The following is a 25,056-nucleotide window of genomic DNA, read 5'->3' on the forward strand; positions in this document are numbered from 1 at the left end:
AGATCTCCTACAGGACACTGACCAGCGATTTGGATATTCCGTCGAGAATGCTACCAGTGGGTAGTTTCTCGCCTTCTACGACTATTCTTTTCTTAAATGTACAAATTGTAGTTTTATAAATTCTATTAACTTGTCAATTTCAGACTTTTTTGGTCTTTTCCTAAACTATACAAAAGAAAATAAGGAGAAAAACTCTCGAAATCAAAAAGTACTATCGACACACATCGACATTTCGTTTTTATAATTAAAATCGATAAAGCTTTAAAGAGAGGGTTTAATTTTAAAGCACTTTTTTTTTTTTGTTTTAATTCCACTTCTCTTTTCGTCTACTTCCGTTAAAGATTAAAATAATAATAAGTATACGAAATAGTAGTACTTCATTCAAGTTCGCTCGTATGCGCGCCGCAGCGAACTTGATCAAGTTCGATAAAAATTGGGCGTAACTCTCAAAAGAAAGTGATCCTAAAATGGTACGAATATACTTATACATTAGAACTACATTTATTTATTGTTTTCAATTTTTAGATAAAGCAGATGAAGATCACAGCAGCACTGTGAACTAACAAACAATTAGCAGACAGACATGATAAAAAATAAATAAATAATAATAATAACAAAAACGTGACCTATTGGAGATTGAATTTTGAAATTAAAAGTTGGACTTAAAAAAAAAACAAAACTAGAATTCACTTTTTTTAGTTTTCTATATTCACTTCCGCTTAAAAGAGGAAGAGGAAGTGCAGGCGATAGAGGGAGTTTTTACATATTATTTTCAGAATGATGTACGTACGTATAAAAATAAAACTTTTTATTGAAAATGAGGTTAGGTTGGCAGCAGTGTTGGATGACAAAGTTTCCTTTTACCCCCGTTGTAGAGCGCCACATTTCTAGTGTTCCTGTGTCCGGTTTCGATCTTTCTTCCATCTTTAGAGGTAGATTATTCAGTTTAGTGTAGAGATTTCTACTTTACACATGTTTTCATCACATACTACAACACTTGCTGACTCATTAAATGATTAAATCGACCACTGATTATGGATGAAAATCCGAAAAAGATATGATGAACACGTTTGATATAATTCTTTATTAATAAATAAGTAAATATATATATATATATTTTGAAAAAACAAATAAATTCGGGTATTTTTCAACGTAACGCTATTTCCGGGAATTTTGGACGATCACTCTTATATAACTCTCTTCAGGCCTACGGAAGGGATCATTATCCTCAATAACGTACCGGAAACAGAAAAACTTGGATTAAGGAAAATTTAGGACGAGAACAATGCTCTGGCCATTTCCGGTGTAAAAGTAAAGTAAACTAACCACCCATTTTTTTTTTTTTTTTGAGGCGGGGCTTAACGCCCAACTACCAATTAGTGTCGTGGGCGGTACGGAATTGTTTTCTTATTTTTCTAACAAATAAAAAGTAGTCATACACGGGATTCGATCCGGGGATCTTCCACACACAAAGCCACTATCTTGACCACTAGACCACAACACCCATCCCTATAACCTGTGTAAACTCTAAACCGAAAATTAGCCAAAATCACAGTACTTCCTGTTACCTAGTGACGTAAAAGAAAAAGTAATAATTGAAAACCAAGTCCTTTTTACGTGTATTATTAACAAAAGAAATAACTTTCAAAAATATTAGCATTTATTGTTCACGATCATTACTAATACAGAACACGCTATTTAGATCGTAAAGATACGTATTTATTTTTCCCCTTCCTTTTGTACAAAACTTAAGGGCCAAGGTTAAACAAGGTCAATGTAAACCGTTGCGTGTACTTTGACCATTAATTATATCGCAGACAGGTTGACCAGTTCTAAGGAACCTTCCTATGACGTCTGTATTTAAACAGCAGGAGTAGGTTATACACTGTCAGGTTAGTAAACCTTTTAGCTTAAAAAGAAAAACGAAGTTGCCCAGTCTGGGAAATTTATAATCTACATATTTTATTGCATGTTAACCTTAACTGGAAAACTGCTTTATTATGCAATATTTTAAAGAAAATAGCGTTAAAAGTGCATTTCATTGGTTAATATGCAAATATTTTAGCATGAAATGAATTTATTCAACGAGTTCTGTGCTGGTTACAGACTTTGGGGTTTTAACTCGAGTCGCATGACACCAAGGTAAGTGGTTCATTGAAAACCACTTTCGGAAAAATAAGTTTGCATAAAGATAATTGGGAGCCAGCCATCCTGAAAATGGTAACATAATTAGGTGTTCAGAAGTTAGTTGAAAGATAAATCGAAGAAAAACTGTTTCTAAGAAAAATATTTATCGTGAATATATCCAATGTTGTTTCCTGTACGGAAAAGTGACAAGGAAGTGGCGTCAATCAGTTAAAGAGAACGGATTTCCGGGTTTGTGGGGTTTAGATACTGGATAAACTGAGTCAGAGCTTATAACTGTAAAATGATCTTTTTTTTTAACCCACCCTACGGCAACCCCAAAATAGGGAAACAGCCCACCCAGTTTCCCCTAAGAGAATAGTGAGAGCCGGAAGTTAGGGGGGAAACCACTCCATGGATGCCTGGATCGCCCTTCCTTCCTAAGTACTCTGGAAACAAACATCTTCCAAATTAAAGTTAAAGGATTCACCAGCAGCTAGGGTTAAACAATGCAAGGTGGTGACGCTAACCCACCTGGGTACGGGGCCTTAACCAGATATTCTTAGCTACTCTCTATCCAGAAGCAAACCCAGTTCTCCAGGGAAATTCTGGGAAACCGGTGATGAACACTTCAGGGACTAACAACAAAACTTTCCCCTTTTCCAGAATGTTTGTAGTATTTTGACTTGAAAAACAAAAAAAGATCCTGGTATCGATTTGTTGGATTTCCCCTTAGTCTAGAGACTCTGGTTGGTTATTAGATCGATTTTAGAGTACGTAGAGGCTAGTAGAAGTTCCTAACCAGGTTTTTAGATCGATTATAGAGTACGTAGGGGCTAGTAGAAGTTCCTAACCAGGTATTTAGGTCGATTTTAGAGTACGTAGGGGCTAGTAGAAGTTCCTAACCAAGTATTTAGAGCGATTTTAGAGTACGTGAAGCTAATAGAATTTACCTACCAGGTTTTTAGATCGATTTTAGAGTACGTAGGGGCTAGTAGAAGTTCCTAACCAAGTATTTAGAACGATTTTAGAGTACGTAGGGGCTAGTAGAAGTCCCTAACCAGGTTTTTAGATCGATTTTAGAGTACGTAGGGGCTAGTAGAAGTTCCTAACCAGGTTTTTAGATCGATTATAGAGTACGTAGGGGCTAGTAGAAGTTCCTAACCAAGTATTTAGATCGATTTTAGAGTACGTGAAGCTAATAGAATTTACCTACCAGGTTTTTAGATCGATTTTTGAGTACGTAGGGGCTAGTAGAAGTTCCTAACCAAGTATTTAGAACGATTTTAGAGTACGTAGGGGCTAGTAGAAGTTCCTAACCAGGTTTTTAGATCGATTATAGAGTACGTAGGGGCTAGTAGAAGTTCCTAACCAGGTATTTAGGTCGATTTTAGAGTACGTAGGGGCTAGTAGAAGTTCCTAACCAAGTATTTAGATCGATTTTAGAGTACGTAGGGGCTAGTAGAAGTCCCTAACCAGGTTTTTAGATCGATTTTAGAGTACGTAGGGGCTAGTAGAAGTCCCTAACCAGGTTTTTAGATCGATTTTAGAGTATGTAGGGGCTAGTAGAAGTTTCTAACCAGGTATTTAGATCGATTTTAGAGTACATGAAGCAAGTAGAATATCAAATAATTTTTGGTTTGGATTTCTCCCTTTCTCATATTCTTCTATCAAGAGGAAGTATTGTAATTGTGTAGATTTTCATATTCCCACCGGAAATAGCCAGTTTTAGGCCACCTGAATTACGAAAGAGATCTGTGTGTATATTTGTACCATGTGACGTAGAAGAATGAAAGAAAATAACCGGGAAAAAAAATAACAGTTTATGGTAATTACCACCAAAGCAAGTATACTTAACGAGAGAACACTGTACGAAGTCCGGGGCAGTACTCTTACAAAAATTTTGAGGGCGCCCAATGATCTCAGATGTTGACTGCGTCTTAAAATTAAAAAAATAAATAAAAAAAAAAAACTGCAAACTAATTCGTCAAAAAAATATGTCTACAAAGTTGGTTATCTATGTGCTACAATAACATGAATTTGATTCTTCCTATCTCTTACACGGAAGTAAGAGAAAAGTCTTGTGAGTGGTTCAAACCTATTCTTTTCTTCTTAATACCAAAAAATAAAGTATATTTTAAGTAAAATCTAAAATTTAAAAGGCCTACCCGCCCCTTAAAGTAAGTAAATGAAAGTATAAAAAGTAAATTACAACCGAGATTCCAATATATCGATATCTGTTGATCCTAAAATCGATATTTATTTTAAAAAAACACTTTGGTTGTTCATTTTTTTTTTTTTTTGAGTGTGTGTTCATGAAAGCGTAAAAATTATTATTAAAAATGGGGGGGGAACAAAATTTAAGACGAAATTAAAAAATATCGTAACTTTTTTTATTTAAATTAAAAAATTAAATAGATATTTTTATTTATGTCTTTATTTATTTTCTGTTTATTATTAATCAAGATCTTTCTTTAATCATTTTTAAAGAAATCGATTACATAAAAAAACAAAAAAAACACTGTAAATAAAAATTTAATGAAGAGAATCACAGAAAGTAAACAAAAATTAAAGAAAAAGGAAAATTACTTAGTAAAAGAATAATAAATATTTAAGGAATATCAATTATTTATTTAAATAAATATCAAAATATATAATTTAAGAAAAAAAAACAATCAGCTGAGAATTTAACCAAAATTTTTTTTAAATAAAATATTATTTTAAAAAAGTTAAGGATTTTTGGAGAGCTCGAAACTTGAATAAACATTTATTGAAACCATTTTTATGGCCATTGCGAAAGTTAACTAATAATTGCCGTAAGTTGTAATCTTTATTAATAGTCATTAAAACAAAAATTAATCAAAACTCATTATTAATTAAGTTCATCTTTATTATATATTGGGTCATTTGGAAAAGTCAAAGCAAGAAAAGAGACATTATATTAAAAGGAAAATAAAATTATTGGAAATTAAATTGAAAAAGAAAAATCAGAGATCGATAGTTTAATCAGAATAAATAAAAAAAGCTGGAAAGTAAGAAATGGTTCACATCTGATGAAAATCTGTGAGTATTAACTGTTAATTTTATTTTAATTTCTTGGAAAATTAATTTCATTTGCAATAAGATGTTTTTGGAAAATTTAGAAAAAAAAACTGGTTTCGAGTACGTGGAGAGGCTAGTAGAATTTCCCAACTGGTTTTGAGGTCGATTTTTAGAGTACGTGAAGCTAATAGAATTTCCCAACTGGTTTTGAGGTCGATTTTTAGAGTACGTGAAGCTAATAGAATTTACCTACCAGGTTTTTAGATCGATTTTAGAGTACGTGGAGGGGCTAGTAAAATTTCCCAACTGGTTTTGAGGTCGATTTTAGAGTACATGAAGCTAGTAGAATTTACCTACCAGGTTTTTAGTTTGATTTAAAGAGTACGTGGAGCTAGTAGAAATTTCCCAACCAGGTTTTTAGATCGATTTTAGAGTACGTGGAGGGGCTAGTAAAATTTCCCAACTGGTTTTGAGGTCGACTTTAGAGTACATGAAACTAGTAGAAATTTCTAACCAGGTTTTTAGATCGATTTTAGAGTAAGTGGGCCTAGTAGAATTTCCCAACCAGGTTTTTTGATCAATTTTAGAGTACATGAAGCTAGTAGAAGTTTCTAACCAGGTTTTTAGATCGATTTTAGAGTAAGTGGAGGAGCTAGTAAAATTTCACAACGAAGTAGGTGGAGTTAGTAAAATTTCCCAACCAGGTTTTTAGATCGATTTTAGAGTACGTGGAGGGGCTAATAGAATTTCCCAACTGGTTTTTAGATCGATTTTAGAGTACGTGGAGGGGCTAATAGAATTTCCCAACTGGTTTTGAGGTCGATTTTAGAGGACGTGAAGCTAGTAGAATTTCCCAACCAGGTTTATAGATCGATTTTAGAGTACGTGAAGCTAGTAGAAATTTCCCAACCAGGTTTTTAGATAGATTTAAGAGTACGTGGGGCTAGAAGAATTTCCAAACCAGGTTTATAGATAGATTTTAAGAGTACGTGCAGCTAGTAGAATTTCCCAACCAGGTTTTTAAATCGATTTTAGAGTACGTGGACGGCTAGTAGAATTTCCCAACCAGCTTTTTAGATCGATTTTAGAGTACGTAGGGGCTAGTAGAAGTTCCTAACCAGGTATTTAGATCGATTTTAGAGTACTTGAAGCTAGTAGAATTTACCAATCAGGTTTTTAGATCGATTTTAGTGAACGTGAAGCTAGTAGAATTTCCCAACCAGGTTTATAGATCGATTTTAGAGTACGTGGACGGCTAGTAGAATTTCCCAACCAGCTTTTTAGATCGATTTTAGAGTACGTAGGGGCTAGTAGAAGTTCCTAACCAGGTATTTAGATCGATTTTAGAGTACTTGAAGCTAGTAGAATTTACCAATCAGGTTTTTAGATCGATTTTAGTGAACGTAAAGGTAGTAGAATTTCCCAACCAGGTTTATAGATCGATTTTAGAGTACGTGAAGCTAGTAGAAATTTCCCAACCAGGTTTTTAGATAGATTTAAGAGTACGTGGGGCTAGTAGAATTTCCAAACCAGCTTTTTAGATCGATTTTAGAGTACGTAGGGGCTAGTAGAAGTTCCTAACCAGGTATTTAGATCGATTTTAGAGTACTTGAAGCTAGTAGAATTTACCAATCAGGTTTTTAGATCGATTTTAGTGAACGTGAAGCTAGTAGAATTTCCCAACCAGGTTTATAGATCGATTTTAGTGAACGTGAAGCTAGTAGAATTTCCCAACCAGGTTTATAGATCGATTTTAGAGTACGTGAAGCTAGTAGAAATTTCCCAACCAGGTTTTTAGATCGATTTTAGAGTACGTGAAGCTAGTAGAAATTTCCCAACCAGGTTTTTAGATAGATTTTAGAGTACGTGCAGCTAGTAGAATTTCCCAACCAGGTTTTTAGATCGATTTTAGAGTACGTGGGGCTGTTAGAATTTCCCAACCAGGTTTTTAGATCGATTTTAGAGTACGTGGACGGCTAGTAGAATTTCCCAACCAGGTTTATAGATCGATTTTAGAGTACGTGAAGCTAGTAGAAATTTCCCAACCAGGTTTTTAGATCGATTTTAGAGTACGTGAAGCTAGTAGAAATTTCCCAACCAGGTTTTTAGATAGATTTTAGAGTACGTGCAGCTAGTAGAATTTCCCAACCAGGTTTTTAGATCGATTTTAGAGTACGTGGGGCTGTTAGAATTTCCCAACCAGCTTTTTAGATCGATTTTAGAGTACGTGGACGGCTAGTAGAATTTCCCAACCAGCTTTTTAGATCGATTTTAGAGTACGTGGACGGCTAGTAGAATTTCCCAACCAGCTTTTTAGATCGATTTTAGAGTACTTGAAGCTAGTAGAATTTCAAATCATTTTTGGTTTGTATTTTTACCTTTCTCATATTCTTCTATCAAGCGGAAGTATTGTAATTGTATAGATTTTCATATTCCCACCGGAAATAGCCAGTTTTAGGCCACCTGAATTACGAGAAAAGCGGTTCTTACAAAGAGATCTGTGCGTATATTTGTACCATATGACGTAGAAGAGTGAAAGAAAGTAACTCATAAAAAAAAAAAAAAGAATGAACAGTAATGCTGATTACTCCCGAAGCAAGTATACTTAACGAGAGAACACTGTACTAAGACCGGCAGTACTCTGACAGAAATTTTGAGGACGCCCAATGATCTTAGATGTTGACGTGCTTTAAAATAAATCAGCTTGACGTTTAATACGTAAACATAAGTGAAGCCGAAATCTGCAAAAACTTGATTAATCTTATTCTCTCTGATGATGGATGGAAATCGGGGAAACAAACAGGTTCCAGCATGCGTATCTAACCAAACTTTAAATACACATAAATATCTTTACAGCCAAGCTAAGCTTTGTATGTTACTCAAGTATTTTTTTGTAACAAAGCAAAAAGCTTCTTGATGTTTTATTCTAAAATTAAAATTAAACTTAAAATTAATATTAATAAATAAGACTTTAAATAAAATAAATACATATATTATTTAAGATTAAAAAATACGTAATTACAAATAGTATGAAATATTTGTAATTTAAATTCAATAGCGATTTTAAAGAAAAATTTTAAATTAAAAAAATAAATAATAAACATCTTTATCTATTATACACTTCCAGTTTGCATCCCTCGGGATAGACGAGCGGATTGGCCAACAGGTGGACGTCCTGTTGTTGGACCCTGATCTGGAACATGGAATAAGTATCATAGCAGCTCACGCGGACGCATTCAATTGTCTTAATGTTTGTAGTTTTCTGTAGATAATTATGGAGATAAGTTTCACTTTGTTTTGTATTCGACCAGGTAACAAAGATGGAGACTTTTCTTAGTTGTTCTGTGGTGGTGGTCGTTGTTGTTGTTGTTGTTGTTGTTGTCGTTGAACGTAGTAGTTTTCCAGCTGAAGAAGAAGATTCCTCTTGAGTGGTTGAAGTAGCTGTGGCGGCTGGTGTTGAAGTTGTTGTTGTAGTTTGGCTGGAATCTAATTGTTTGACATCTTTATTGGAGGATGCTGTAGCTGTAGCAGTGAACAATAATCTGTTTGTCTCATTTTTATTCATTTTAAGATTATCATTTTGATTTCTATTCGTCAGCAAAGAGATTTCATTTTTTAAAGTTTCATTTTCATCTTTTATACTATTTATATCCGTCAACAGGTCATTAATCTTGCCAATCAATCCTTGCAGCAATTCCAGACCGGAACCTTTTCTCAAGATTTCATTCAATAAATATTGTACACTGATTTCCGCCGGATAACAACAGCTAACACATCGCCAATCTTGTTTAGTACTGGCCACGCACATATAATGTGCCATAGCTTTACATCCGGTACCGGAACATGTTAAAGCTGTTTGGGTATAGCGCATCAGCTTGCCACAAGCACCGCACGAGATTGCCATTGTTTTCTCTTTTTTTTTTCTAAACACTTGCGAGCTTTCTATCGCGTTGTGCTTTTCTTTTTTGTACTTAAAAGCTGGTTTTCTCGTTTTTCTTCGCCTTCACAGACACAAAATTAATCACAGTTCAGCGTTTGTTTTTTCAATAAACTAAGCAAACAAAATAAATGACTCTAGATCATGTGTAAGCAAAAATTAAAAAGGCTTTAAAAACAGACTGATGCGGGAAAGCATCTGTATACAAAAAAAAAAAAAAAATGTACCCGGGTTTTTGTATTATACCAAATATAAGATAAAATTCCAAAACTTCTGGTGATTTTAATAATAAATTTATTTATTATTAATCCTTAGAATAAAAAGAAATAATAAATCGACAAAGGATTAAGCAATAAATAACATTCAATATAAAATAATAATTACACCAGTTTTTTCTTAGCCCGAAATCAGATGTAGCGGTACAGATGTTTAATATGGCCAGTGATTCAAACAATAAATAATAATCCAGGACAGCTAAAAATAAAAAAGGGGAATATATAAAACAAGCCATATTCGTAATCATGGATACTCCCGGGAAATCCTTATTTAAATCCATAGTTTTCTTTTTTTAAAGTATATTTCAATTTGAATTACATTTAAACTTCAAAAAAAAAAAGGTTTTTGAATTGTGTCTTGGTTAGTTTTCATTTCTTGAGAGTACCTTTGTTTTTGGTCAAACGTTTCGTTATGGATGTAATCCCTTCTTCTTCAGTGGTTTCTGATTCAGTTTGGCGGAGTATGCCGCCGAGATATGTTTTTGGCGTTGGAGGAGTAATTGAGATAGTAGACGGCCTAGAGGCAAGGACCAAGATGCGAGGATTTCTTGTGCGGAAAGAGTTGTTTGAAGATGCGAGAGTAAGTAGGATTCTGCTGAGCCCCAGTCTTACTGCTCTTAGCAGGCAGAAATATCTGGGTAATTATAGCCGGAACAGTACTTAAGGTATAAGCCACAGAGGCGCCACGATAGACGAGAGGTTAAGAGGCGAGACCTATGAAGCCAATTTGTAAGATGTATAAGGGCTGTTTGCTTAGAACACAAGGCAAAAATGAAAATAAATAAAAAATACAGTCGAGCCTCCCCATAAAGGGACACTCTCACTAGCGACCACCTCCATTTACGGACAGGTTTTTGGATTTCCCCGTTTTTACCCCCTATACACTTTCTATATAAAAGAACCTCCGCCGTCTAACGGACACTCTACATCACGACCGCGGACACTGATTTTGGGGAACGGATTATATGTTTCACCTCCCACCAACGACCACCTTATTATTAAAAGTTCGTTTTGACGCGGCGATCAAAATAATTATCCCCTCTCAAGTTTTTCTGTTTTTTCCTAAAGTTTCTTCTATAAGCTCCATACATTTTGTACCATTTTAATCATTTTTCAATATTACTTTGGACGAACAATATTATTTTTTCCGCCGATATGTCTCTCAAACGAAAGTGGTTAACTCTAGAAGAGAAAATAAATGTGTTGGAAGATTTTGCCAAAAAACCAAATCGAGCCATCGTCAACTTGCCGAAAGGTTTGTTCTATTTTTCTAATAATAGATGATAGTATGATGATAATTTTGCCATGAATTATTATTGTTATGAATAAATGTGATGATTATTATAAAAATTATTAATTAAGTCTATAATATGTAGTTTTTTGATAAATTTTTTGGATAATTAAGAAAAACTTGATGCATATCATATAGCTGCAATAATTATGCAATTATGTACGTTTTTAAATCTATTTAATAATAAACAATTTTTAAATAGATGTTTGAGGAAAAAAACCATATTTTTTCATTCTGAAACTTGTCTACCTCCTTCTAACGACCACCTCCAAACAGCGGCCACTTTGCTTTCCCCCGCTATTGAGAGCGTCGACTGTAAATAAATAACGATAAAATTTTGAAACCCTAAAACCAAATTTACACTAAACTGTATCCCTTGAAAATCCCCAACATGGTTTTGGCGATAAAACCTAGGAGATAAACTTAACTACTAAATGGAATCCAAGAATCGGTAAATTTATAAAGACAAGTATCGAATTAATCTAAATCGAATAAAGTAGCCTCAATATTAAGTACGTTGTCAGGTTTTGAATGTTTCCTTCCTCTAACTTAAAGATTTAACTTCCTGTTTATAATTCATCAGTTATGCAAGATCACGACTTACTGATTGCCATAATACGCTTCGTTAACCTTATTACAATATTATCTGATCGATAAAAATTACTAGATATTCAAGATTTGAAAAAAAAGTAAGCTCCATTTATAGAAGTAAATTTAATGACTTGGCAATTAATTCATTATTTTCCTACTTACTTAGTTTCTAAGTAAGGTTATTTGCAACTGTGTGGGTGGTCTTCAACCGGAAGGCGAACAGCTAAATTATAGTTTACTTACTTGTTTTTTATTTTTTTATTTTCAGATTCATTGAGATAATTGGTAATAGATATCAAGCATGAAAACTTAACTAAGATTCATTGTTGATAGATTTTCTAAGTTTACAAATCCATGTAGATTATCGAAACATATCGTTTTTTGTGGGAAAAACTTTACCAATAAAAGTGGTTACATACTACGAGTAATGTTGCAGACGCGTTCTAAGGTTACGTTGTCTCCCTTCATCTCATACTAAGGAGCTACAGTCCACTCATAGAAGATTAGATTAGATTTAGACGGGCGGGACGGGACCTATACCTCATGGCACCGCAGCCACAAGAGTCTTATTGTGCCTTCCCTCTAAATCTAGTAGGTGAAACCTCCCCTTCTAAGAAGGTTGAGGGGCTTTCCCTACCAGTTCCTTCTGTGCTATAATCTCCTTTGGTCTCAAAGTCCCAAAGATGTCGTAGCGCAGTCTCTCGATTGCAACGCAATCGAATAACAACAGGTGAGAGGCCGTTTCCTCCTCTTCCTGGCCCAATCTGCACACAACGGTTCCGAGCTAATAAGCCCTAATTTGTGCAGGTGGTTTGTGAACCTACCGTACCCTGTGAATCAGAGTGATCTGATTCCTGCAAAAGCCCAAAGTCTCTTTTGGTTCTATGTTTGCACAGCAAGGGCCAAGACACTCTTGCTGTGTTTGACCCCAGGAAGCATCACCCAGTTCTTTTCGTGTTCTCTCCAGATCCAATCTCTGAGAGCCTAACGAACTGCACCCGTGGTGATCCCCAGGACAGGCTCCGGGCCAATGAAAGGAGTGTTGGCTCCATTCCTGGCCACTCTTAGAAACTCGTTCTGGCATTAAAATCACCATGAACCAAGCAGAGAAGAAGAGGCTTGTTTCTTTGGGATAGCTTTTTATTTTTAGACCCTAAGGAGCTTTTAAACTGTATAGAGAGGGCTTCCATTGACCTTCCTCCATTGACCAATAATAATAACTCCCTTTAACAAAAACTTGAAAGTTTAAAAAGTTAACTATAAGTTTATTGTGATTAACAGTGATTTTGTTTTAGATTTTTGTTTTTTTTTATTGGCAGCGTCTTATTGAAAGATTTTTCCTAGAAAATTCAATTAAGGGCACCAGAAAAATGTACACAAATCAGGTAGTAGCCAAAACAACATTTCATTCAAGAACAAGAAGAAAAAGAAGAGTTTTTGGAAAAGCCATTTTCTGCCCCAAATCTCAGCAACGTATTTCTCGAAATCTATAAGGATCTGGGTTGTTGCAAAAAAAAAAATACAGTTATAAAGGAGGATTTCCCCTATATTTTTTAAAGAAAATTTGGGAATTTTATCTTGAAATCGCTTCTACAACGGACTGTATAGGCATAGATTGTGTTCGATCGTCGATTATGAAGACACATTTGGCAGCCGCTAGTGCACGTTTCACTACGACGTTTATATAAAAAATATAACCCGTTACGGTAAACGTATTCACGTACAACACATTGCCGTGTCCATGACACAGCCACAGTTTTTTTTTTAAATTTGAGCCAAGACTACTCGACAACAGATCAAAACTCACTCTGGACAACAAAAGATTTATATGTATACGTATGTAGGTATATTAAAGCCAGTCTGGACTTATGGCACCAAAACTTGGTAGGGTTCAACCAAACGCTCAAATCTTGCAAAGGATCTAGAGTACTTGCTGTCTAAAATTCTTCGCTCTTATAGTTTGACGCTCCTCTCTACGTCCACCAATCAAACCATGGCACACAAACTTGAACATTCCTTTCGTGCAACACAAGTGGCTAAAACCTGTTACAAGAAAATTCCATCTTAACCTTCAATCCTCATCACAATCCCTCACTGGTATGCAATAACGTATCTTCCAGAACATTTCCAGACACAATACTTCTAGGACAGTCTTAAAAAAGACAGCGGCGATCTCCTCTCTCTCTGATGAAGAGAGTCAGTAGAATATAGAATGTTTTTTGGAGTGTTACCGCTAGGATAACTTCTCCATTCTGATATGTGTGATATGTTGCTTATTGTTATCCTTGTTGCTTATAACGCAAAATGCGTTGATTGTAACTAAATAAATGATTTAAAAAAGAGGAAAAAATTTGAGCGGTTTTTAAAAAATTCTCATGAATTTTCCGGTGATTTCGAAAATTACGTCACGATCGCAATACGTCATCATCTTAACTAGGAATGAATGAAAGTCGAAAGGACTTGAAGTTATGAGAAGTAAAGAGAGTAAAATGAATGAGAGAGACTTCTAGTGCTACTTATTACGTAATAACTATTGCGTTAATATGGTACTCTGTTATGTATGATCTCTCCAGAAAAAAGTACTTACCATAAGTACACCCTATTATTGGATAAGTACTCCGGCATGGCCACTATGACCTTAGAATTAAAGGAACAGTACTGCCTCCACAAAAATCTCGTTCCCTTTGTTAATTCGAGTCGGAAATGTGTTAAGAATGAAGTATGCTTGGATAATAACAAATGATTTGTCATTAAATACGATGAGAAATGGAAATTTCAGAGGAAAGAAGTAGAACTATAATAGATAATAGACGAGCTGTTGTCTACAGAGTAAGGGAGCCACAGGATGCTGTTAGCTGAAGTAGTTTCATCATGACCGCCGACACGCCATCTTCAGTGAAAGTGATGAAATAGAAGATGTGATATCAATCAATGGAGGAGGAGGAATTCTCCTACATAAGTGATTGCCTTTAATACATATATCTTGATACATCATTCATATACAATGGAACTGCCATTTACTATGAACATACACGTATATAATTACCCATGATCAAGGTCAAAAACGATTCCAGGCAGAGTGCGTACAAAGCCCATGTAGGTTGTGCGCTACATGTAAATAAATACCTTCCTAGCCTTCTATATTTAGATTATATAATAAAACACACAGTGCTGCCAACATGCAGTCATAAAAAAAATAATAATCTAGAACACCGTTTCCCAACCTGTGGTACCAGCGAGTTGCTGGTTGGTGGACGCAAAAAATAATCAGTAATGGCGGACATAAAAAATTAAATCATAAAAATATAGAAACGTTTTTTTCCCCCTATAATTCATAAAAATTATTTTAATTAATAATATTATACAGTAAAGTTGTTAATATGTACACAGTTAGTTTAGGTAGTTAGGTTAATCTGCCTCAAGATATACGAGAAAATATAATAGCACATTTAACAGGATTAAAATTAGTCTTTCATGGAGTATTTTCCCAAAACCCGAAATCACAAATGATCCGAAAACACAAATGATAATTGGATTTCAAACCTCTTTTATAAAGAAAATTTAGGAAAAGCTTACATCATTATCAATAAAAGATAAAGAAAATTTAATAGAATTATCCTGAGACATAGCTTAAATGATAACCATGTAAAGATCTCCTTTAAAAGAGACTGATTGTAATGAGTAAGCTCTAACCCAAGCAACATTAAATTTAATTGGTACTTACAGGTAGTTTGGATGCTTAAAAGAAATTAATTTAAAAGATTTGGGCACAAATATAATAATCCTTAAAGAAGAACTTTGTAAATTAATTAATAATTTTGAAGAGAAAAATATGTACGTAATTTTGAATTATTTAAAAAAAGTTTTAAAACTAAGATCTTACACTTTACAAAGTTTATAAAGTGAACATGAACTCCTTTGTAACAGATACATTGTTATCACTATACGTATAAAGATAATTATAATAAAATAACACACTCGGGAATAACAAATTTACACGAAATACAATTATTTTTACGAAGTGGTACAATTTAGCATGATGTACTACCACCAAGTGGTACGGTGAGCCAAAAAAGGTTGGGAAACGCTGTTCTAGTGTAAAAAAAAAATGAACATGGGTTTTCTCTTTACAGGTTTCCCCAGTTGTTACGGGCATATGAGGAACATTTTAAGTAATTTGGTGCTTCCGGTGTAGAGATTAAAAACCCAATCATCCAATTTCAATTGGGGGAACTATAGTCAACGGTGGCCACAATTTTCAAATTATTTTAAAAGTGTATATCGCCATATCAGAGGCAGAAGAAAGTAGATAAAGTGAAATATACAGGAAAAACAAATTTTCTTTTTACCACTTACCTCTTTTTCAGCAGTTTCAATCAACTCCCTAGCGGCTGCAGCAGCTGGCTGGCAGAATTCCATCTCAAAACGCACCATATCGCCTAGATAACCGGTAACCAAAAGATCACGCGCTTCACGCACTAACGCGGTTCTAATTTCTGGATAATTTGGATAAACTGGTCCAAAATAACGATCCACTAAACCGACCACATCTTGACACTTTGTCTGTAAACAAAATGGAAAAACCAAAAATTATTTTAATAATTGAAAGAATTACATAATTTTTTTTTGTAAGTTAATTCTAAGGGCACCATGTCAATTAGCTGGAGATTATTGGGTGCCCCTGAGCATTTATTCAGTGCACTGCTGATCTCCGGTTACAGACTAACACTCTACGTCACCAAAAAAGCTCCCAGAAAGAGAAAAACTAAGGCTGGAAACAGTGGAGCGGCGAGCAAAGCGGCTATGATAGCGAAGAGCAAAGCGGCGAAAACAAACACAAGTTAACATATGGGACCGCGCATAGTGGGGAGCAAAGCGAAGATAGAGCAACGTTACCAAGAGAGAGAGAGAGTAGAGCAACGCTACCAAAAGAGAGAGTAGAGCAACGCTACCAAGAGAGAGAGAGAGTAGAGCAACGCTACCAAGAGAGAGAGAGAGTAGAGCAACGTTACCAAGAGAGAGAGTAGAGACACGCTACCAAGAGAGAGAGAGAGTAGAGCAACGCTACCAAGAGAGAGAGCAGAGCAACGCTACCAAGAGAGAGAGAGTAGAGCAACGCTACCAAGAGAGAGAGAGTAGAGCAACGCTACCAAGAGAGAGAGAGTAGAGCAACGCTACCAAGAGAGAGAGAGTAGAGCAACGCTACCAAGAGAGAGAGAGTAGAGTAACGCTACCAAGAGAGAGAGAGTAGAGCAACGCTACCAAGAGAGAGAGAGAGTAGAGCAACGCTACCAAGAGAGAGAGAGAGTAGAGCAACGTTACCAAGAGAGAGAGTAGAGACACGCTACCAAGAGAGAGAGAGAGTAGAGCAACGCTACCAAGAGAGAGAGCAGAGCAACGCTGCCAAGAGAGAAAGAGAGTAGATCAACGCTACCAAGAGAGAGAGAGTAGAGCAACGCTACCAAGAGAGAGAGAGTAGAGCAACGCTACCAAGAGAGAGAGAGTAGAGCAACGCTACCAAGAGAGAGAGAGTAGAGCAACGCTACCAAGAGAGAGAGAGTAGAGCAACGCTACCAAGAGAGAGAGAGTAGAGCAACGCTACCAAGAGAGAGAGAGTAGAGTAACGCTACCAAGAGAGAGAGAGAGAGAGAGAGTGAGAGAGAGAGTAGAGCATCGCTACCAAGAGAGAGAGTAGAGCCACGCTACCGAGAGAGAGAGAGAGAGAGTAGATCAACGCTACCAAGAGAGAGAGAGAGAGAGTAGAGCGACGCTACCAAGAGAGAGAGTAGAGCAACGCTACCAAGAGGGAGAGAGTAGAGCAACGCTACCAAGAGAGAGAGTAGAGCGACGCGTTGTGTGACATGTATGATTTCTTCGCTCTCATCGTGCTCAGTTTCCAAAGGTTAAAATGGGATATTGCTGCACTTATTGGTGTAGTTTTTTTAAAAGAAACCTCTGTGGGACCAAAAGGATCTTCTCAATCATAACAGATTTGTGTGGCGATAAGAAATGGAGCAGGATTAATGGGGATAACATCGAAATATGTCCTGTTCTTGATTAACATGCCTTCAAACACTGGTTAGTATATAATTAAATTTTGAAATAGATATTCTAAAATACGCATGAAAATTGCCAGGATGCTCCCGAAGTTGTTGGTACAAGTGATGGAATTCACCATGTTCATGTCCAGTCTAAGCTGCTGTAAATACCAAATTTTCAAGGAAGAATTCTCGTATAGAAATAATTCCCCTCAATCATGTCTCGTCGAAAGGAGAAACGCGACTAAACTCATCACTATGTGCATGCGACTCTTTGCTCGTTGTTCGTTGGTCTCTCTTTGATCTGAAGCAACTATTATCGCCGCTCCACTGTTTCTAGCCTAAGGATCAGCTGCTGAATTCGAAGCTGTGGATCTCAGCGTGTGAATCCAGTACGCTGAATTAATCCTACTGAACTAATCCCTTCATTGTGGTTATTATTATAAATAGTAAATAGTTTCGATCATTATTTATTGATTAAGAGTGATTTAGTTTTAAATTTTTTGTTTTTTTTAATTGTATTTACAAATCGATAGTGTACTGACAGACACAAGATTGCAGCGTCCATTTTTAAAGATTTTTCCAGGAAAATTCGATTAAGAGCATTTCCGGTTGAAATTTTCATTATAACGGTGAGGAAATCTTGAGCTTCCGGTGTTAAGCGGAAGTCCTAGTGAGAGAGAGAGAGATAGAGGTTTTCTGCTTTGTTAAATTTTCTTTTATCATTTTTAAAAAAAAGTTTATGGAAATGAAAAACTTGTTCTCATGCCGGAAAATGTATTTAAATTTACTATTTATTAAATATATATACAAAATTTAAAGCGAACAAGTTTTTGCCTGTCAGTCTGTGGTAGACCGGAATTTTCCACAGAACTGACGTACTCATGCCCTATAAAAGGGCTGATAAGGGCTGGATAAGGAACAAGTTTTAGGGGAAGGGCTCGCTGTCGTACTACTTCCTGTTTCCTTGACGAGTAACCCAATTTAAGTCTATATTTTTTTTTTTTTTACCCGCCCACAATAACACACGGTGTGGTTATTTGCGGGAAAACGTATAACAACTTAACTGGAAGTCCTCTTGATTATTTTTAGAATCAAGAACTTCCTTGTATCCGCCTGTAATATCCGGAAAACTGAATTAACAAACAAAGTTAGAACTTTAACTCAAGAAGTTGAAAACTTCTAGAAGTTCGTAAAAAATAAGATAAACCCACGCTAAGCGATACACTTCTACGAGTACAATCTGCCCAAGTTATTAAAAAGGAAAGTCCAGTCCGGAAGTGTGAGTTTAAAAGGAAATAAAAGAGAGGAACTGGAGAGAGAGGCAAGAAATTATTCAGTTCCCTTTTTCAGCATGCAAAATTTAATTTTCGCCTCCAATACAAGCACTAGCATTACCGTACGATAATTTTTTGTGTACTACCTTTCCCCAATTAATGGCAACACTGATTAAAAATAAAAACAGGTGTGAACCAACTCATACAACTTTCATTAATAGTTATTCTAAAAGTTACAACCTTTCTATTATTACGTATTTCAGAATGAATTAAATCAACTTATTAGTAGGAATCTACTGGAACCCCCATACATAAAAATAACCTAATTCAAATTTGGCAGAACAACATTTCTTTGTGAAAAAAATTATAGATTTATGAGTTTGTAATGATTATTACAGTTAAAATAAAATTGTAAGAGCTGTGTTAGAAAAAATCCTTAAAATACGGAAAATTCTAATCAATAAAGTGGCACTTCCGGTGGGTAGATTTTTACGAAATTTGGAAATTCAATCCCACATTTGATTCTTATTAATACTATACAGGTGATGAGCCGGTACAATGAACAAAAATAGCACTTAAGAGGTAAGTCTAACCACACCCCCTCGCCCAGAAGTGCCCTTAATTGATTGTTCTCGGGAAAATGTTTCAAATAAAAGTTGTAGAGCTACGTGAGAGCAATTAGCTCGCCAAGTTTAAAGGAAATCGAAGAAGTCGTTTTGGAGAAAATCCTTGAAAACTGGAAAATCTATTCGGTAAAGAGGCACTTCCGGTAGGTAGATTTTCACGAAATTCGGGAAATTCAGTCTCACATTTGGTTCTTATTAAACTATTCAGGTGGTAACCAGTACAATGTACAGTAATGGCACATTAGAAAGAAGTCTAACCACCCCCCTCGCCCGGAAGTACCCTTAATTGAATGTTTCCGGGAAAATGTTCCAAATAAAAGTTGTAGAGCTACTTGAGAGCAATTAGCTCACCAAACTAATTAGCTCAGAAAATCGTAAGAGCTGTTTTGGTGAAAATTTCTCAAAACTCTGACGTAATTTATAAAAACCACCCGTTAAAGGGGACCTCAAAAACCGGTATTTCCTGTGATAATCTCAAAATCAGGAAATCCCAAAAGGCGACAAAAAGAAAAACAAAAAAGGGAATGAATATCTTATATAATGGTTTGATAAAGAATCAATGTTGCCATAGTTACAAAATGGTGTATGAATCCTGTGTGAGCGCTGTCGGTGGTGATAAATTAAATAACTATCCAGTTTGTCCCACATATTTTGTTTTCCTCACTCCCCGGGACTGTAGTGGTTAATGGGAAGATTGTTCCATGAAGAGGAGAGGCTAAATTGACACTACTAAATAAACTGGGAGGCTAAAAGCGAAACAATTACCAGGACGCTGCTGTTCCCCTTTTCTGCATGCACTTTCCTCGGCCCCAAGCAATCGCGGATGATAGCTTCCGTAAAAGGTGGCTATATTGAGAACGAAGGCTCCGACCTATGTCAGGAGTAAGTAGCTTTTTCCTGGATAATACGAGTTTGGGAAGTCATATCGAAATCATCAGGTAAAATCTTGATTATGAAGGAAGATGTACTTTATATCTTGAGGACAAGGGTATTTAGACTTCTAAGATAAGATTCTAGTAAGGCGCCCTTAAAGGCCTACGCCACTGCGACCCCTTTGGATCTATTTTTTTTAATGATTTAAGGCGCGTCAACATCTGAGGTTATTTTGGCCGCCCGGGAGCTTTTTTCAGTGCATTACCCGGCCTCCGGACAGTGTTCTCTCGTTACAGACAACACTGTCCATCACCAAACAGTGTTGACTGTAAGAAGCTCCTAGGAAGAGAAAATCTGAGGATCAGCAGCTGGATTCCGGGACCTCCGCGTGGGAATCCAATACGCTAACCGCATAGTTAATGCCTTCCCTTCTTTGGATCTATTGTGGCTCCCCCTTACTCTAGAGAGCTCGCTCTCCAGACCCCGTCCGTTTAATCAGACTCTTCATTCTGGAAAAGCGATTCCCCGAGTAAAGCTCTCAGGCCTTGGTTTTTTCCTCCCCCCGGAGGAGTAACATGCTTAGCCAGAAGTGATTCTACCGCTAAACTTCTGGTTTCTCAAGTGGCCATCACAACCCATAGGCGGAAGCGCTGACCTATGGGATTGTGCATAGTCCAATCTGTCCGCTTCCCCGATCCCGTGGGATTTTCCTTTCAAGAATTCCTGGACGGCTTCCAGGATTGGGAGACTCTACCCCCTAACCCACAAACCTTCTTCACATAATACTTCCACAATTTCCTAGTTCAGTGTGACACAAGTTTTATGAAACATCTAGGAAGGAAATAGCTGGTTGGGAACTGCAGGACGACACCCAATCAAAATGCAAAGCATAAGTTTGTTCTCCCCCAACACACCCCAAAAATTATGTTCCCTCGCAAAAATTTTAATTTTAGGGACACCGAAGACTTCTTAGGCGAATATTTCCGGTGAAAAACTTCCTGTTTCGTAAACCAGAATACGCACAAATAACACTACAAACCAAACTACTCGCACTTTACTGTCAAGACAGACTCACATACATAACAATCTGTACATGATCTCACATACACCTACATAATTTATATAAATGATTATATGAGAAACTGTATTATTTATAAGATCTAAACCAAGAATAAATATTTACAAACGATTTATGAAATTCTTTTTCACTATAAAAATGCATCTTATTATTTATTCAGAATTATAATGAAAGTTTAAAGAATAACTAACTTTTCCCTTAGACCTTTTCTTCTTTTATGTAAAGTGTAAATATAAAGTAAATAATAATGTGTACACATATATTTACATATCATGCCCCAACAATGTGAACACATATTTGTTTAATTCAAAAAAAAATTATTTTCACTTTGCCATTCGTTTCCATAGAAACCAAGTCACGACTTACTTTGTCTGTAACTTACATATTACAAGAATCACTAAATGTTTTGATTTTTGATTCAAAACCTGGCCTGGGCTCTGAATTATTACTGTAGAACTCATTAGTTAAAATTATTATGCATTTATTTATTTATTGAAGGCGCCACGGTAGCCGAGCGGTTAAGAGACTAGACCCGCAATGCTAAGATGTATTGTTGGTTTAGTGGGTTCGATTCCTGGTGTCTAGGACTTGGATTTTATTTAATGGTTAATAAGAGAAATTTATAAGTAAAGTATGTTTGCTAGACGCCTCCGTCCACGACACCTAATAGGTAGTTGGACGTTAAGCCCCGCTTGAAAAAATAGGCGATTACTTTTACTGCAGGACCCATTAATTAAAACTTATTATGCAATTTTGTTTTAATTTATTTTCAGGAGCTTTAACATCTCTGAGTGCGTCAATATTGGTGCCCGGAGCTTTTTTACCCCGTCTTCAGTCAGTGTAGACTTGTTTAAGACAATCTATCCATGACTGGCCGTACGGGGGCATCTAGGACGGGAAAAGTACTATGTGGAACATTGGGATTTCAGCTTTGGATCTCCTGTAAACCACTGGAGCTAATCCCCCTCTCCTCTTTCCTAGGTCCTGGATATTCTTAGAAATAACAAAGTTTAAAAAAAAAAAATTGGGGAGATTCACAAAACAGAGTAAAAGACGAAAATATTAAGTTAGAACTTGGTGAATCCGAAGTAGGGAGAAAGTCAAGTCAAGTTGCGCGCAAGTTGGTGCTTTAAAAAGCATAGACTTGATTATTAAAGTAATGTCACAATATTGATTTCATAATCAAATCAAAATAAGAAATGTCAATAGCAAATAACCAGTTTTATAAAGAAGACTGGGGCTAAAGGTATAAACGAATAAATCTCGCCTAATAGGTTGGCCAAACTGGGCTTAATACCGGTAGACTATTCCAATTGGTTAACTTCTTTTTGTTGCAATTCCACTAGAAAGGGGCCTCTTAACATTGGTAACCAATTAGATTATGTATATGTAACTAGGTACTTTTGATTGGTGCATGTTTTTTTCTTCTTCTTCAAACTTCTAACTTCTACTCTATAATCAATCTTAGCGGAAGCTAAGTTAGAAATCCACACTGTGTGTTGCACATAGAAAACAACTTCGTGCATTCAATCTTAAGACAACTTATAATCTTCAATCAAGTCTCTTCCCTCCTCTCTCTTTGAAATTCACAGAAGCACACACAAATACACTGACACACACACATACAAGCGCAAAAAACAGTAAACACGGTTCTAGGTATACCAATAATCTGCAACCGCTCACAGTTTAAATTATTCACTTTCAATTACGCAAAAAAAATAAATAAAGAAAGAAAGAAAAAACGGAAACGAAAAATATGTATATGGCATGTACACTCATACGACTTCCTTTAAACTCCAGAAATATTCCAGTTAAATTTTATTATTAACAACATTTATTGAAGGCACCACGGTAGCCGAGCGGTTAAGAGACTAGACCCGCAATGCTAAGATGTATTGTTGGGTTTAGTGAGTTCAACACATATTTTACAATCTGTCTACAGCATTAAAAATTAAAAGAATTACGTTACGGCTGTTTAAGATGAGATGCGAACGCCCTTGGGTTGACGAGAGAGCTAGAGTTGTGAAGCGATTCTCAAATTAGACCCCCTCTAACCGTCTATGGTCAATTAACGTTTAATGTTGAAATTTAATCATTTACAACTTTTTTTTAAGAAAAACTTTCCGTTAATTCCAAGAAATTGTTAACACAGTTTTTAATTAAAAGTTTTCATCCAGGACTAGGTAAAAAAAAAGAAAAGTTTTTTATATTTTATGCAATATTGGAAAATAGATTTTCTTGTGAAACATTTTTTTTCATTAAAGTTATCGTTATTATATATTGTAAGGCGCCACGGTAGCCGAGCGGTTAAGAGACTAGACCCGCAATGCTAAGATGTATTGTTGGTTTAGTGGGTTCGATTGAGCCTTGGATTTTATTTAATGGTTTAATATGAGAAATTTATAGTAAAGTATGTTAGGCGGTTAAGAGACTAGACCCGCAATGCTCAGATGTATTCTTGGTTTAGTGGGTTCGATTCCCCTGGTCTAGGCTTTGGATTTTATTTAATGGTTAATATGAGAAATTTATAGTAATGTATGTTAGGCGGTTAAGAGATTAGACCCGCAATGCTAAGATGTATTGTTGGTTTAGTGGGTTCGATTGAGCCTTGGATTTTATTTAATGGTTTAATATGAGAAATTTATAGTAAAGTATGTTAGGCGGTTAAGAGACTAGACCCGCAATGCTCAGATGTATTGTTGGTTTAGTGGGTTCGATTGAGCCTTGGATTTTATTTAATGGTTTAATATGAGAAATTTATAGTAAAGTATGTTAGGCGGTTAAGAGACTAGACCCGCAATGCTCAGATGTATTCTTGGTTTAGTGGGTTCGATTCCCCTGGTCTAGGCTTTGGATTTTATTTAATGGTTAATATGAGAAATTTATAGTAATGTATGTTAGGCGGTTAAGAGATTAGACCCGCAATGCTAAGATGTATTGTTGGTTTAGTGGGTTCGATTGAGCCTTGGATTTTATTTAATGGTTTAATATGAGAAATTTATAGTAAAGTATGTTAGGCGGTTAAGAGACTAGACCCGCAATGCTCAGATGTATTCTTGGTTTAGTGGGTTCGATTCCCCTGGTCTAGGCTTTGGATTTTATTTAATGGTTAATATGAGAAATTTATAGTAATGTATGTTAGGCGGTTAAGAGATTAGACCCGCAATGCTAAGATGTATTGTTGGTTTAGTGGGTTCGATTGAGCCTTGGATTTTATTTAATGGTTTAATATGAGAAATTTATAGTAAAGTATGTTAGGCGGTTAAGAGACTAGACCCGCAATGCTCAGATGTATTCTTGGTTTAGTGGGTTCGATTCCCCTGGTCTAGGCTTTGGATTTTATTTAATGGTTAATATGAGAAATTTATAGTAATGTATGTTAGGCGGTTAAGAGATTAGACCCGCAATGCTAAGATGTATTGTTGGTTTAGTGGGTTCGATTCCTGGTGTCTAGGCCTTGGATTTTACTTAATGGTTAATATGAGAAATTTATAGTAAAGTATGTTTGCTAATCGCCTCCGTCCACGACACCTAATTGGTAGTTGGATGTAAAGCCTGCCTTATATTATATATTGTATATTTTATTTTACGATTTAATTTATCGTTAACTCGTATTTATCATTAACTTTATTTTCCCGGTGTTCAAAGCACTTTTTCGTACACTATCGATGTCCCTCTAGTAATTACAGACAACACTGTCGCATTTTTTGGGACAGTAAGAAGCAAGCTTCCCCTAGAAACAAAAAAAAAATTCACTGAGCCAACAGCTGGATTCGAACCCAGGATCTCCGCGTAGAAAATTCAGTATGCTAACCACTCAGCTAACCTCCTCCCTTCTTCTTTTATTTAATATTATTATTATACTCCAAATAGAGTTTATTATAATAGAAACAATGTGTGATAC

At 35.8% G+C, this 25,056-nt stretch overlaps 1 protein-coding gene across 1 annotated transcript in view; it reads right to left on the reverse strand.

Moving 5' to 3' along the window:
- LOC141448503 (uncharacterized) overlaps window positions 1–25,056 on the reverse strand; it is a 573,566-nt gene that overhangs the window by 450,274 nt on the left and 98,236 nt on the right. The window contains exon 5 of the mRNA XM_074116881.1: window positions 15,617–15,823. Coding sequence (XP_073972982.1) covers window positions 15,617–15,823 — 207 coding nt within the window. The remainder of the gene's footprint in view (window positions 1–15,616; window positions 15,824–25,056) is intronic.

Source organism: Rhodnius prolixus, unplaced genomic scaffold (genome assembly GCF_049639745.1).
Source record: "Rhodnius prolixus isolate KJV_2025 unplaced genomic scaffold, Rpr scaffold_2, whole genome shotgun sequence".
Classification (NCBI taxonomy): Eukaryota; Metazoa; Arthropoda; class Insecta; order Hemiptera; family Reduviidae; genus Rhodnius; species Rhodnius prolixus.